The following is a 15,977-nucleotide window of genomic DNA, read 5'->3' on the forward strand; positions in this document are numbered from 1 at the left end:
GCACTATCCCCCACCCCTTCACGCCTGCCTGCTCAGTGCTTTCCCCCACCTCCTAGGGGGGCTGGAGTTGTGACTCTGGAGACCGAAGGTAATGGCCAGCTGTTTCTGGTCGTGGAGGCACTGGGCGACCTTAAGCTACAGATTTCACCCAGCCAGGCTGAGGGACGAGTAGTTAGGACCAAAGCCGTGCTCTCCCTGCTCCTGCCAGGCCGCACGGTGGAGCCTGGGCTCTTCATGACCACCCAAGGCTCAGTGATTCACCGAGAGGCTCACGGGGCTCAGCACGGAATCTTGCCACCACGAGTCATTCCAGCTGAAAGAGACTGGGCAGGAGCAGCCAAAGGAGAGGCAGGAGGGAAGAGTCCTGAGGAAACCGGACACGAGTCTGCGAGAGCATGTGGCTCCTCTTCCAGGGCTCGCGCACAACATGCTTCGTTCCCCCAGCAAGTGTGCGACACTGTCTGCAGGGACGCCCACGGACTTGGCGACCAAGGTTTTTACTGCCAGAGTGCTGTCTGCCTAGCACACGGCAGAATTCCAGGCTCCCAGAAGGGAAGCAGGAGCTCGGCATAAACCACTATGTTCGCGTGAAGAGTTGAAGCACCGCGAGCCATTCTTATCAAGGAAAGGTAGGGACCCTCCAGAAAGCCAAGTTCCTGGACACCAGCCGAGGCCAGCGCTACAAGGGCAGGAGTCCCACGCCGGCTACTCGAACTCTCTCCTGCACCAGGGCAAACCCAGTGTCATCAGCGCACAGTTCCACCCCTTCCTAAAGTCAGGCTTCGCTGCCTCCCTGCCTGGGTGTGTCCTTCCCAGCGCCCGGGAACCGAGCAAGCACTTCGTCTGCTTTGCTCCCTTCCTCCTGTGTGCACCTGTACCTCTTCAAGCCCTGCGAAAATCTGCGCCCCACGACAGCAGGGGCTGTCCCTGACGCACTCCCCACTGTGCCCTGTGCTCAGAGCACGATGGGTTCTCAGTGTCTGCACAACGAGGTCGTAAATACTCGTCTGTCACCACAGATGGGAACTACTTCACTCCGTTTTCGAGACAGGATTTACTTGAGGTCTCAGGGTGGGCCGGGAGCAGAGGCCCAGCCAGAACGCGCAGCCTTCCACTGGGGCCGGGGACGCGTTCCAGAGCCTGCTCCCTCACTGTGTCTGCACCCAAACACCCTGTGTCCACAGAACATAAGACAACCACAGGATAACGACCATAAAATGAAACAATCCTGTCCTCCTGACAGCTCAAAGGTCACCACGTGGACCTGACAGGTCAGTGCAAGAGAAGCCTTGTAGGCCCCCTCAGCCCCTAAGACGGCAGAACGACCTTGACCTCCTCAATAGATAAGGAAACAGAGGCTCAGAGAGTTCACTTACTGACCCAAAGTCAGCGAGCGAGTAGGGCGGAAGACAGAATGAAGTCCAGGCCCTTTCGGGGCCCGGCTCCTCCCGACTGTGCAGCTGGCTGGACGGCGGTGGGCCTGAGACTTCTCCTAGGCCGTCTCCGCCTCCTGTCCGAGTTGGTCCTCCCGCCACTGCCTACCTGCTACCCCTGCTTCTGCTGCTACCTTCTCTTCAGAAAAGCTCCCACTGCTTTCTGCAATTCCTACCAGGACAGACATGCTGAAATCCCCCAGGCCTGATGCTGACGTCCGATGAAAGTGGGGGGGTGGGGGTGAGGGGTGGGAGGGGGGATCTGAGGGGCCCAGAAACAAGGTCTGGGAAGGCAGCCGGGAACATGGGAGTTTCCAGGACTCCCAAAACCACAGCAACGAACTTTCTTCACACATGAATAAGGATGCCCTGCCCTTCCAGAGTCAGCGTTGCCCACATGTCAAATGATAGAGGGCCAGAGAACAGGAGGAAGAGGCAGAAACAGCCACGATTCCGGCATGGCCCCCGAGAGAGGAGACAAGGCAGGGAGCTGGGGTCAAGGCCGTCCACCAGGCAGCCTGGCCTCTCCCAGGGGCTCATGGATTTCTGGACTGCCACAGGGACGCCAGCCTTGTTTCATTCTGTAAACTTCTTCCAGACAAGAAGGGTTGATTAGAAAAGCTAATTAAATCTTTTGAAGATTATCTCAGACCCGAAGCAAGGGAAGAACACAGAACGCCTTCCCGCCCTGCTCCACCCCCCCCCCCCCAGACTCTGGCCTTCATTAAGCTTTGATTTCAATCAATTGCACACCCACTAAAATTAACTTATAAGGCCTATAAATTGCAACCGCATGTTTGAAGGTATTATCTGCTGCAAGCCAAGAGCCGAGGATTGCAGAGCACGGGGCAAGATGTCTGGCACAGATGGGAGTAATCATCTCTGGACGAAAGCAGTGCCAGCCCCTTCAGTCAGAACATCTGGTCTCAGCAGAATCCAGGCCGACAGAGGCAACAGTGAGACCCAACGTGAAAGCCAGAGCTGGGAAGCTTTCCCTGGGAACCCAAAAAAGTCAAAGTACTGATCCTGGGGTTCATGGCAGCCAACCAGTGGTTCACAGTGCAAGTGCGAGGTCTCCGGCAGCAGCAAGCGCCACCCTGTGTTGAAGACCCCACTGCCGAGTCTCCCAAGAACGACGCGCAGACCAACTTGTGGGGTTTTGTGACTGATGAGCTACCCTCGCTTGGGCCTAAAAAAGCAGTCAACTTTGCCAAGAAAGAATGTGAAGCGATCCCATGAGCCAGCCACCCAAGAGCCTGCCCCTTCTGCTACCTTCCCCGCTCCCTAGATGCCAGGCGTGTTCCGATGACATTCCCTGGACTGAGCTGGGCCCACGCTGAGAGGCAGAAAACAACACTGGGGCTTCGTGGAGAAGAATCGAGCAGGCTGGATGCTGGTGACCAGGATGGGAGGACTCGGGGAAGGGCAGCGAGGAGTCAGCATGGCCCGAGAGCAGACCCCACCTGACCGGCCTGCAGAAAGGGCTTGACATCCCTAAGCATGTGCAGCAGATGGACTACTTGAGCCGAAAACCAGGACTGCTTGGGTGGTGCAACCTACAGATGTTGGACAGTTACTCCCCAGGGAAAGCTGCCACCACAGGCCCTTTCTGCCACTGACGACGGCAAAAAACACCACCAATAAACATGGTAGGGACTCAGGGAAGAACACAGTGAGGGAGCTGTGGAGAGTCAGGCAAGCAGAGACTTTACTGGCTTCCAAGGGGCCCCGACTCGCCTCGTGCCCACACCCCGAAGGGAGGCACATTTCTTCCACAATGGGTAAAGGGGTGTGCAGGCAGGGGAGGGGGCGCGACGCCCCCACGGGAGTTAGAAGTGGAGGGCGTCCAGGTCCACCCATCCCTGGCTCCAGCTCCCTCCCTGTGAGCATTCTGACCAGCTCCTGGGGAGACAGCGAGCTCTCCCTCCCTCTCTCTGGAAAAGCCTGGGCAGCTCTAGGTGCCCGGCCTGGATCACATTTCAGTTCTAGTCTCTGGCAGTCATCCTCCCAAGGAGAACATCAGCAGCAGGAACAAGATTAACGGGGCCACAAGTAGAAGGAGAAAGGTCAGGATGATACAATCTCCCTACGAGGCCAGTCTTAGGGCGTAAACCAGTGCGGTGGCAGAAAGAACACTTTAGGCATTTTTTTTGGGGGGGGGGGGTGTTCGTGTATGTCCAGTCTCCACACCTTCAGAGAATGAAGCAGACAATCCCTGAGCCAAATTCAGTGCCCTTCCCAGCACAGCGAGGGCCCTTCCCAGCAGCAGTCCACACAACCAGAAGCTCTCCGAAGCATTCACCACAGGAGGATTCGAGCCCGAAGGCTGGAGCCTGGCAGCTTCAGTCACCTGAGAGGGTCAGTGGTCAAGAAGTCGAGCACAGGGTAGGCCCAGTCCTAACTCTGTGACCCATCGGGATTGAAGGAATCTGAAACATCTAGGGTCATCCGGACTCAAAGACCCAGTTAGCACAGGGGATACGTCTGCTCTTCCCATTCCTCAACCCCCATGGGGTGCAGGCCAAGCTCCAGTTTGGAACCGGGTGCCCTGGAGAGGGCGGGCTTGCTCATCCCATCTTCCTGGACACAATGGTGTGCCTGTTCCACGCTCATGGTGGCAGCACTCCCTCTTCTTCCCGAGCCTCCTGGCATCTCCCAACAGGCCTGGGACATGGCCACCTTGCCGGCTCCTCCTGCCGCAGCTCAGAATGCCTCCCCGCTCAGAGCAACCTTTGCCAGTGACAGGAGAGGCGGAAGGAGAGCTCCGTGGCTTCATTCCCTGGGGGTGACAATGAATGAGCCTTCCCACAGGAAGGAACGGAATGTGTCTTTGTTGCTGTTCTTTTTGAATATTTTATTTTTAAGTAATCCCACACCCAACGTGGGGCTCAAACTCACAACCCGGAGATCCAGAGTCCTGCACTCTACCCACTGAGCCAGCCAGGCGCCCCTAGAATGCGTCTTTCTAATGGGAAGGGGTAGAGAGAAAGGATAGAGGGAAGGTGTGGCCTACTGCCCCTTCATCCTAGGGAACAATCCGGTCCCTAGAACACCAGGTAACCACTGGCCTATGTTCAGTTCAAGGCAGAGACACGGCCTCTTAGCCCCTGGCTGACTTCCCTCTTCCCTTCCCCAAAACCACAGGAAAAAGAAGAGCTCACATTCTGGGCCCCATACCATGGTCACCAACGTGGCCACCAACAACTCAGGGCACTCTGAGAATGGCAACTTCTGGAGGTGAGCAATGTACCAAGACAGTTTTTTTAAAAAAAGGAAAAATACAAGATTTATTTTCATAATTTTTAGCCTGAAATAGGTCTCATTTTAACTCATCATGTGTGGTCCAGCTGGGAAAATGCCCCCACACGTTCTCAGGAGAGAACGTCCTCATCACTCTGATAACAGTGGGTGGTTTGAAACAGGACTCTGGATCCCCAGTGATGGCTCTAACCACCACCCCTGTGGTGGCTGGCAGCTGCCTGTCACGTGGGGAGACACGGACCACCCCACACCCCAACACCCAGAGGTCCTGAACACTCTACCCCCTGACCAGCAGCAGCACACTGATGCTGGGGACAGTAGGGTGTCCTCTGGGCCATGTTCCACGCCTGCGGACGGCCACAGCACCGCTGGCTCTGGGCCTGTCCACTTTGATCTCCTACTTGGGTGTCAGCAGTGGTCCCGTCAGCCCCTCCCATGCCCCCAGCAGGTCACCTGCCCCTGGAGAGGTGAGCACAGGTTCACAGACATCTGCCACCTTCCAGATGGACATCTGCCCAGGAAGGGAAGTCTTCCCAGGAGGTGCCATAAGGAGATATACCTGGAGTGGGGCGGGGGTGGGGGGTGGGGTCCCAAGCCTCAGTAGCCCCGAGCAGTGTGACCACCCTGAGGAGAGGTGAACACCGTGGCCAGTCAAGGCCTCACAGAAGAGACAAGCCTAACAATGAGCACGCATCACTACACATGCAAACCAACAAGGCAAGAAGGAGAAAGAAAGTAAGACGTCAAAGACGAGAGCTGGGCTCTTCCCCAGGGCTGGCCCAAAGGCCAGTACAAAGGCCACACGTCCGAATCGCTTCATTCAGGAAGTCATAACTCAAACCCTAGTGTGTAAAAGAAACCACTCTCGCTTTGACTCCCGCGGAATCCAAGAGGAGCCTGCAGAAGCAGCCTTGACAGACCGCTCTTTCCTGGCCGCTGGCATGGCCAGCCCCCTCCCGGCATCTGACCTCACTCAGCTCCAAGGTCACGTCCTGGAGAGGCCGTCCCGGCCGCTCCTCTTACAGCAGCGAGTCACTCCCCATCCTGCCACCTGCTGTGACACCTGTTCACACATGGTGTCTTCCCACAGTGGACACCCCAGAAAGTGGGGACATGGTTTGCCACGTTTAAGGACACACCCCCAGTACCTGGTGGGCACCTTCAGTGCAGGTCAAGTAAATGAAGATTCTGGACTTTGGAGCTGGATGAGGATGGCCTTCCATCCCAGGCTCACCACTCACCAGCGGTGTGAGCCCGGGCAAGGTACTGTGGCTCTGTGACTCTGTCCCCTCCTCTGGGACAGGGACGATCCTGGCACACGGGCTGTCCTGGAGACATGGGATAAGCAGAGCCGCAGGGCTATGAACACAGAGCCGACTGTGGACACACGGGGCTGGGACTGCTTGATCATCGCTGCCCTCTTGTTGCCAATTGTACCACTACAACGCGAGCCGGACCCTACCCGGAAGCTCCTGTGTGAGAGCCGGACTGGCTTCCTGCCGAATGGCCGGGGAAAGCGACAGTAAAACCCACCACGAGCCAACGAAGGCACAGCGATTGTCCATGTCAGCCTCCCCGCACGAGCAACTGGTCTCCGACAGCGTCCTTCCGGACATGACGGCACGTTCAACACAACGACTTACTTTAACCATGAAGACTGGTAACCTGCGGGAACTTGAGGCAAACACAGACCCGATCCTAGCTCTTCGCCTCTGCGTCCTACTGCGAGTCCTTTAGTGACCCGAGCCCACGGTCTCATCTATAAGGGGCAACCCTCGTCCCCAAGGATCCTCCAGGGATGAGACGTAAGGTCCAGACCTGCTGGCATGTGCCGGTTGCTCGAGCTCCGGCGGAGCCACATGGGGGTGCAGCCGGGGCCCGCAGACACGTGGGGGCCCGCCTGACCGTGCCTCCTCCAGGCCGGGCCCTGGTATTCCCTCTGTCTGCTTCGGCGTCATGTGTTTTTGGCCTGTGTGTCAGGCTGAGAAGCATCACTTCTCCTCATGAAGGGTGTTCCCCCGAATCTGCCATGAGAGGGAGGGCCAGCCAACTGCCGCAACACGGAGCCCGCGGTCCCCACGCCACAGGACTAGCTCCGGGACAATGGTCCCAGCAGCTCAGACGCTCCGCTCCTCCCACTTCCACTTTCCTGCCGAGATCCTAGGTCCGGGCGGGCGAATGACAGCCGCAGACCAAATCTCACCCTCCTTAAGGGTTGGGAGAGGGCTTTTACATCTGTAGTTTTGGGGCTGTGTGGGGTTACATTTGTAGACGGTGACACACATAAAACAAGACAAAAAGAGTAAATGACAGGGACTTCTAAGACCCATGAGGCCCAAACTTTTAGCTCGCCGTCTGGCCCTTCACAGGAATGTCTGTGGGCCCTTCCCCGAGATGACCGAGTTTGTGTGGTGGTGGTACCGAGTCTTTTATAGTCGCACTCTACTCTCAAGGCAAAACTTACTTTACCACGAGATTCTACTGGTTCAGGAAAAAGAGCTTCAGGGGCTAACCTTCGCCAGAGCCGTTCTTGCAAGGCGGGTGAATAAGTGGCCGCTCTTTTTGGTGGGACGGGGTGTAGCAGGACCAGACGAAAGCAGCGAAGAGAGGTGGGGATCGAAGCAGATCCAGCACAAACGCTTTCCAAGACAGGGTGAAGGCCCCCAAAACTTCAGGAGTCAGGGACAAAGTGGCTCGGAGAGGGCAAGGGCCCTGACGTGGGCCGGGGTCTCCAGGCCGCAGGTACGACTGGTCGGGGCGCGCAGGATGGTAACAACACGGGGCCTCCGGAGACAGACAGGCCTGACGGACTCCCGGCTCTGCTGCTCGCGTCAGACAAATGCCTCAATCTCTCTGAGCCTTCATCTGTCCATCTGTGCAAGGGGGCTACCAGCTATGGTGTTTGTGAGGCTCTGGGACGACGCACACAGAGCACGCAGCACTGGGGGCACCTGCTGGTATCCGAGGCACCAGGCCAGACCCGCACAGGCAGGCCTGCACAGGCCAGCACCGGCACCGCCGAGGCCCCTGCCAGTGGCCTGGGCGCCATCTATGTCCAGCATTCTCCCTCACAGCTCAGTTCTAATTCACTGGGTAAGCCACGTCACGGGTTCGAGGAAGGCTGCTGCGCCTGCACACGCTTTCCTTTGTGATGCACTAACCAGAACCACGGGCACGGGAAGGGAGGAAGTCACTCACAGGTCTCGGTACTGGTCGAAGGCGTTGTTGGCTTCCACCTCCAGCTTCCTCAGCCGAGCGGAAGGCATGGCCCCATCTTCCAAAGGAGGGTCGTACTTGTTACTCCACGGTGACCTGGAGGGGAGGAAGGAGAAGGAAATAACACCGGTCACTGCAGGGGACACGGCCTGTGAGCTGTGCGCCGAGCCCCGGCTGTCCGACACTTCAGAGGCAAAGCCACTACCCACAGCAAAGAGGTTTCCAGGGCCTGCAATAAACAACGGCTTCCTTGAGGTTTGCCCAGCCAGGGCTGGGGGCAGACAAAACTGGGCATGGACCTTGAGTGCCGCCGCTCACCAGCTGTGGACTTCCGGCAAGTGTCTTGACTTCTTTGAGCCTGCCTCCCCGAGCGTGTTCAATAAGGCTACCATTTGCTACCCACAGGGCCGCTGTCAGGAGCAAAAGAGAAAAGGTCCTGGGTGCCCAGACCAGAGCCGGGCGTGTGCTGTCAACAATGGGGCAGACAGCTTCCCTGATACCCCTGCGCCTCCCTGACCTGTAGGCAGTGCTAGACAAATGCGGACTCCGGAGACCTCCCTGTGCAGGTAAGGACTAAGAGAGCGGCTGGTCGTAGAGGCAGGCGGGTCCTGCTGAGGACACGTGAGAAAGCCTAACGGGTCCTATTCTCCAGGGGAACGGGAGAGCCTGCCCATCTGAAACCATGGACGAATAAATACACAGCCTGCTAAAAACTCAATCCATTGGGTGTCCAAGTCTTGGTTTTGGCTCAGGTCATGATCTCAGGGTTGCGAGATCAAGCCCGGTCTCGGGTTCTGCACTCAGTAGAGTGTCTGCTCGACACTCTCTCTCTCCCTCTGCCCCTCCTCCCACTTGTGTGCCTGTGCACACACTCTCTATCAATAAACAAATAAAATCTTTTAAAAAGAAAGAAAAAAGAAAGACTGCCAAGTAATGAGAACCAGCCTCTCATTTTCCAGCCCCAAAACTTGCTGCATTAAAAAAAATATATTTTGCCACATCAGGAAAGCATTTAATGACAGAGGGTACTGGAAAGGCGGTTCTAGGGGAAGTACCTACTTGTTAATTCCAGCAGGTGGAGTTCAGAGAAAGAACGAGAAGGAAAAGCTGAGAGGAATGGAGGGCGGTGGGAAAGCCATGAGCCATGGACAAAGTCCTTCCACTCCTCGGCATCAGGCCTTTCCCATCCCTCTGACAAGCAACCTCGACCTCATGGAAGGCTCAAACAATACCTTTCAATTTGGAATTGATGCTATGGAAAAAGGGGACCACCACCCTCAGAACCCCGTTTTAAAGAATTCCACGCACAACCATCATTCTTCTCCCAAGTATGGAACCAGAGCAAGCTGGGTGGCCGCTCTCCAGGGCTGCCTCCACACAGAGGTCCCAGCTCTCTCGGCTGCTGGGAAAGAGTCACTGTGCCTGCTTCCCAAAAGGGGCTCCAGACAGCAGCAGCCCCGGCTACTGTGAGGCACAAGGAGCCTCTGGAAACCCTCTTTCCCAGCCGCCACTCCACCTCGCCATTCTCCTCACTTGGTACAGAGACTTGACAAGAACGAGGTACGATGCCCTTTCTGCCCCATGACCAGCGGCCAGTTCTGATCACCCGGGACTGGGCACATGGCATGGGGAAGGGAGGTCGGGTAAGCCAGGATCCATCCGGCTTAGGGGGCAGGTGTGAAGCCAACACTGGGCACCCTCACATCCTCACTGAGGGGCCTCTCGCTTCCAGAGCAGGCCTGACGTGTCTCTTCTTGTTAGAACCCATCTTCCAGCAACCCCCTAAACTGTGCTGCCTTGGAGAACTTTCCTCCAGGACAGAAATGTTCTATATCAGCTGGTCCAAAATGGCAGTCACGAGCTTCAGAAGGCCACTGAATAACTGGGATGTGTCTAGCGCAGCCAAGGAGCTATATTTTTAACTCTACTGTATCCGAATTGATGCAGACAACCGATCCTGGAGCGGAGTTTCTCAGAGGGCCAGTCTTTCCTGTCCTGATGGCCAGTGCTCGCTCCGCACAACAGAGCCTGGCACTTCACAACGCGCTCATTAGAGAAAGCTGTTAAAAGCGGGAAGATGCCCTCGCACCGTCCCCCCCACCCCACCCCAGAAGCCCCGCCAGCCCCAACTCTCGCATATGAACGTGGAATCTGACAGCCGCCGCAGCCCGCCCGCTCCCTAGGCTGTGAGGGCGCGTGGGGAAGGCGCCTGTGCTGTCCTCCCCCCCCCCCCCCCAGTGCCAACCGGAGAGCTCCTGGGCAGTGAGCAGCGGTGATGGGCCAAAGCCCAGGTGGGAACGGGGACCCTAGGGGACTGTGCCAAGGGTCCTCCGAACCAGCAGAGAAGGAGCCTGATTTTTCTGAGGGACACCGAAGCACTTAACAACAACAACCCCGAGACAAATCAGCGGCAGGGTGCGGTCCCCCACACTACGGATTCATTCGTACACTAGGCTTGGGACCCGCACTTGCCAGAGGCCTCCCTCCCCCATGTGCCCCGCTCAGGACTTCTCGCCACTCCCCCAGGTCTGACCTTCGTTCCCCCGGCTACACAGCCTTCGCCTTCCTGAGGGCCTAGAAGACCCTCTCCAACTGGCTTTCATTTAGAGGAGACCTGATTAGACACAAAAGCCCATCTCTCTTCTGCAGACTGGGGGCCTGGAATTTTCAAGAAGCCTGTAACTCACATTTCTCCCGGCTCACAGACGACAGCATTTGAAGCCGTTAGTCCTGGAGCCGGGGTAATTGTAGCTGGGGGAAAAAATCATAACATTACCCAGAATATTCTTAGTGGAAGGGGCACTCGGAACACATTTAAGAGCTTAAATGGAGGCCGTTTGAAAAAAGACAGATGGACAGGAACGGTTAAGATTTCAAAAGTCAGGCCTTTCATTTCCCTCAGAGAATGCTTTTTGTTTGAGCTAACAGGTTTCAAACAGTGCTGCTGGCAATGGTCACGCCATACGGATCTTATTTAAGCAAACGATCAAGCACAGTTAGGATGGAAGTGTGTGGAGAGAATCAGAAGACCTTGAAGTTTTAGACTGAAAAGAGAAAAAGGAAAGAACAGTCCTGTGCCCTGACACCTGGGACCCCTCTTAGACTGAGGTTCCCCCAGACCCCTTGGCGGGGCCCCAGGAATGCGGGAGTCAGTCGGTGGGGCAACCCGCAGGGCTGCAGGCACTGAGTCCCGGGAAGCCTGGTGAGGCGTGGACGCCGGCTCTGGAAATGACTGCAGACGTCCACGGGCTGCTGGGGACAGCTGCCATCCACAGCGAGCCGGAGTTTTCAGAACAAGCAAGCCAGAAATACAGTGATGACGTTGGGGGAGCAAGACTCAGATCAACGATCGCCCCCCTGGGAAGTTGCCTCTGAACCCCAGGGCTGGACGGGCCAGCTGTCCCTCATTGCTATGTCGCCTGGTCTGTCAGACCACTTAGGGCCACCAGACTTCTGTCTAGCGGGGACTGGACCTGGCGCTATGCCCACGACCCACAGTGACTGGCCCTTCCGGGGGAACCTGATCTAGCCCAGGGCTGCCTCAGCACCTCTGGGACAGGTGGGGGAGCCACGCGTCCACCTCATCCTGCCCCCACTCCTGGAGCTTGGGGCTCTCCGCAGCCCACTGGACATCTCAGGCTTACAATGTCCCCAGACCAGCTCCTCACAGAGTCTTCCTCACCTCAACCCACAGAGGGCCCTCCGTTCTAGCTGCTCAGGCCAGAAGCCTTGCAGTCGCCCCCCACCGTTCCCTCCATCCATGGGCGCCTGCCGCCGGCACTGCTCTCAGAACAGACCTCAAGTCCGATGAAGGCTCACCATCGCCCCTCGGTCTCTGGTCTGCACTAGGCCTCAATCTACTCTTGATCTAACTTCCATTTGAAGCTGGCACGGGGACACGATCACAAAACCTCTGTCTGGTCTCTCCGAGAAGTCAGCACTACTAAAATCTCTGTAATTCACACCACGCTCTGTGCCCTTCGGCACGTGGAGTCTATCAACTCTCGTGAGCCCGGTGACTCCGTGCTGTGCCCTCTGGCCTCACCGCCTGCTCCGGCCTTCCTGCCAAGCTCGAGCCCAACCGGGACTTTACACCTGGAGGCTCTCCTCCCATACCGAGCATGACCTGACTTCCTCATCTTCCAGTCCGTTTCAAGCGTCCCCGTCCCCGCTAACACGGGCGCCTCCCTGACTTCCCACCCCGCCTCTCCTTCCCCTTTTCCTTTTTTATTTTCCTGACTCACTTTCCCCATGCTCTACCACTTCCGCTTTTGCTGGCGAGCTGGCCTCCTCACTGGGATTGCAGCTCCACAGAAGAGGGACTGAGACTAGAGCCCGCACACACGGTACAGGCTGACAGAGGGTACCGCACGTTCTGCTGGAGGAACAAATGCTCTCGTTTCCGGATGATTTGGAGGAAGCCAAAGACCAGAAACAACAAGGAACTTGTCAAAGGCCTCAATGCCTCAGGGAGGGGGAAGTGCTGGTTTGGAGCTGACATCGGCTGACTCTGCCTGCTCCCCCAGAAGAACGTTAAGCTGGACCTTTAAGACCCAGCCTGGGTTCTATGGCCTCTAAATTAAAAACCTAAAGCAGACTGCATTTCTCTGCCATTCTCCAAGGCACTGACCTCAACCATCCATCACAGAAATGCTGGAGGGTTTAAGGATTCCTGATCTTTTTTAACAGGAAGAATGCCTAGACACCCTTAAACACCTAGTTCGCACACCACCTCCTTCAGCAAACTTTCCAGGAGTTTCCCCAGCCTCTTCCATGCTCTCCTCCAGTTCCAAACAAGCCTGGCCCTGGAGGCCTCAAACAAAACACATGGCCAGCAGCCGCGAGGAGCATGTCCTGGTCTAGCGCAGGGACCGCCCAGTGTGGGGACAAATGGCAGCCTTGTCATCTACAGCCCTCGGCACGGCGACAGGAAGAGAAAGGAGTCGCGTATTTGTTGGACAAAGCTTCATTCAACGTCCCTCGCCCACACAGGTCATCCTCGTGCTCCAGATCCCCACAGGGTACACCCTGTACCTCGTGACCTCACCACGACTTTGTGCAACTTCTGTGCCATGACAAGGGCCTTCTCCTGTCAGTCCAGAAGCTCTGCCAGGGCTGGGGCCCTCTGTTCCTTGCTGAGTCTCCAATGTTGACAGGAGGCCCTCCACAGACAGAGGTTGACTGGATGGAAGGACAGACAGGAGGAAGGGCAGAAAGCCAGAGAGGACGAGGGCTGATGGGTGCTCACCTGTAGGAGTCCCCATCTCTGTTGTAGTCACACAAAAGGTAATCCTTTCCCACCACCTTGTCTCTGGCGATTTTCAGGGGCTGGTCAACAGAAGACAGGAGATCTTCGCACAGACTGGGGACCTGGCGGAAAGAAAGGAAAAGGCAGAACCGGGGTTAGAACAACACGTCCAACCCAAGTTGGCTAATGGCAACTGTGACCACATCACGGTCAGCACATTGAACATCTGGCCCCTGGTCCTCTGCCAGAGTCATGGGCCTGTTCTGTTCTTTTCCACATGTGTCTGACACCAACTGTGTCCTTCCATAAAGAAATCTGTTCTTGAATTACAGTGGAGCAGGATTCCCAACACAGCCTGCCTTCCAAACCTGCGTGCAGCTCTAATTACCTGGTCGCCAGGGTGGTCTGGTATGGTTAAGAGTGTTTGTGCCTGGTATTGGTCTCTGGTGGGCAAAGTGCAAGCTCAAGTCCTGAGAAGAAGGTAAACATATGAAATACCAGGAATCCAAAGAACTCGGAGAATAACCCGTCCGTGCTCGAGAACTCCCAAGGGCTCCCATGCTGGGTGGAGTTTCCAACAGTTTCCAGGCCCCTGGCCAAGCACTACCAGGCCGGCTCACACAGTTGCCCTTACCTGCCTCAAAGGTAGCTGCACACTGGCCTGGCCCCGCGCCGAGCTCCGGCTGGCTTGTCTCAGGTGGACCCACGTGGAGCCACGTCACCGAGGAGGAGGGTGGCCCCGGGGCCTAGGCCAGGCAGGGCTGACTCCCAGGGCAAATCCTGCCCAACGGGACCCAGGGCTCCACCAGTAACCGGGCTGCCGGCCTCTTCCTCCCAATTCAAACATCCATTTCCACCAAAATATTCCAGGAAGGGACGGCAGCACTTTCAGAAATGGATTCCTTTGGGCTTGAGTCACTTCCATGCTGTATTTTCAATGTGCTGACTTACTCGCTTCACGGCTCCAGGTTTATGGAGGCCCCACCATATCGTTTACCAGGCCAGTGGCTGCCAACTGCACCAACAGCCCTTCCGAATGGAAAAGTTAGATCATATGGCAAAGATACCCAGAAGAGCCTGGCAGCAGGCGGCGGACTGCTACAGCAGTTCCAGAAAGGCAGGGCAGGGGACAGCCACGTCCTAGACCACCTGGTGTCTGTGGGCTTCCCCAGGACCCTCTGCTGAGCCCCAAGATACTTCAGAACAGCTCGCCAGGACCCAACCAACATGACTGGAGGATGGAGACCTTGGCTCACCTGAGCTCTGGCCTCCATGAGACAACCGGTTCCCTCTACACAGGCGGGTGCGGGTCCTCCAGCCCTGCAAGGAATGTGCACCCACTAAATCCCGCACACAACCTGCGATGCCCGCCTGCATCTCCTCGCCTTGAACACACACACACACACACACACACACACACACACACGGCTATTTTTTCCTTTTGAAATTTTATTTTTAAATCATCTCTACAGCAAACATGGGGCTCGAACCTACCCAGCATCAAGAACTGCGTGCACCACTGACGGAGCCAGCCGGGCGCCCCCAAACAGGGCGATTTCAAAGTGAGTTTTGGTGATGAGCACGTCAACCCCCACACCCCCACCACCATTTTCCAAGTGTCTGCTGTGTACCATGCACTAAGCTGGGCCAGAGTTCACTCTCACTGTGTGAAGTGCGCGTGTATTATGCCCATTTTGCAGACCGCAGACAGCGGAGGCCCAGAGTTATTGAGCTGCCCCAGGCCCACACAAGAAGCAAGCAGTAGACACTCGAACTCTGATTTAACACAGTCACGAAGAGGAAGGATAGTGACTGCCGAAGGCACACTGTGGCGGCAAAGACTCTCCCCACTCAGCAACTGATGGCCACAGAGCCTGGAAGAAAGTCCCGGCCAAGAAGAGGACTCAAACAGCTCCAGGCCCAGGGCGGCTGGGATTTGGAAGCAGGCCTGCTTTCCTGCGCAGGCCCCAGTGAAATGGCCCCAGCCCCTCAATGCCAGCCCGCCAGACCAGCCCTCTCCGGAAGCACCGTTTGTTCTCTTGGGCTGCTGCCTTAGCTTACCTGCTGGGCCCTGACTCCTGCCTAGAACCCTGCTCTAACCAGCTGGGGCCCTGGCACTATCGGCTTAATTTCCCTATCTGTCAAGTAGGGAGAACAAACCCCACTCACTGTGATTTGGGGCAATCAAATGAGACCACGCATCCGGCGTTCAGTTCGGCGCCTAGCCCAGGGTGTGGTGGAGGCGAGGTGGGGGGGATATACACACAAGCTAGTAACAGACACCGAGGGGCCCACTCTCCTTCCTCTGTACTCCGTGTCATGCGCTGTCTGTGATTCTCCGATGGCAACATCAGTCTGGGTCCCATTTGAGTTCAACACACCGCTCCAGGCCTTGGATACAAATGGACCTTTTAGAATCCAGTTCTGAAATGCTCTGCTTGGGCCCAGCTGTCTGTCCTGCTGCTCTGCAGCTCCACCGCCTGACCCAGGAAAGCTTGTGAGCTAATGGGATTTGGTACAAAGCAGGCTAGCCCGCGCCACTGCCCAAAAGGTTAACCCACGAATTAGAAGTATTTCAATAATTTCTTCCTGGCACTTATATGGACTGAAGAGGGTTTTAAATTTATTTGCTATCTCACATCCCCTTCCCCAGAACGGAGATTTTGCTGGAGGCGGGGGCGGGGCCTGGCAGCATCGCTGGGGCCCACGTTCCAGGGAGCGCGCCACACAGAGTGCGCCGCGTCCAGGCCCGGGACCGAGCCTCCCAAACACCAGTCTGCTTTGTTTTCAAGTCTGTGAGCTGGTGTACAGTAAGGACA

The 15,977-nt window shown here is 56.6% G+C and overlaps 1 protein-coding gene across 4 annotated transcripts in view; it reads right to left on the reverse strand.

The window, feature by feature from the left end:
- Nucleotides 1-15,977, reverse strand: part of CAPZB (capping actin protein of muscle Z-line subunit beta) — a 126,448-nt gene that overhangs the window by 25,909 nt on the left and 84,562 nt on the right. For all 4 annotated transcript variants that reach the window (XM_082684488.1, XM_082684487.1, XM_082684486.1 and 1 more), the window contains exons 3-4: nucleotides 13,159-13,280; nucleotides 7,893-8,006 (exon numbers count right to left, since the gene is read on the reverse strand). In XM_082684488.1, coding sequence (XP_082540614.1) covers nucleotides 7,893-8,006; nucleotides 13,159-13,280 — 236 coding nt within the window. The remainder of the gene's footprint in view (nucleotides 1-7,892; nucleotides 8,007-13,158; nucleotides 13,281-15,977) is intronic.

The sequence above is a fragment of the Mustela nivalis genome (genome assembly GCF_964662115.1).
Source record: "Mustela nivalis genome assembly, chromosome: 10".
Lineage (NCBI taxonomy): Eukaryota > Metazoa > Chordata > Mammalia > Carnivora > Mustelidae > Mustela > Mustela nivalis.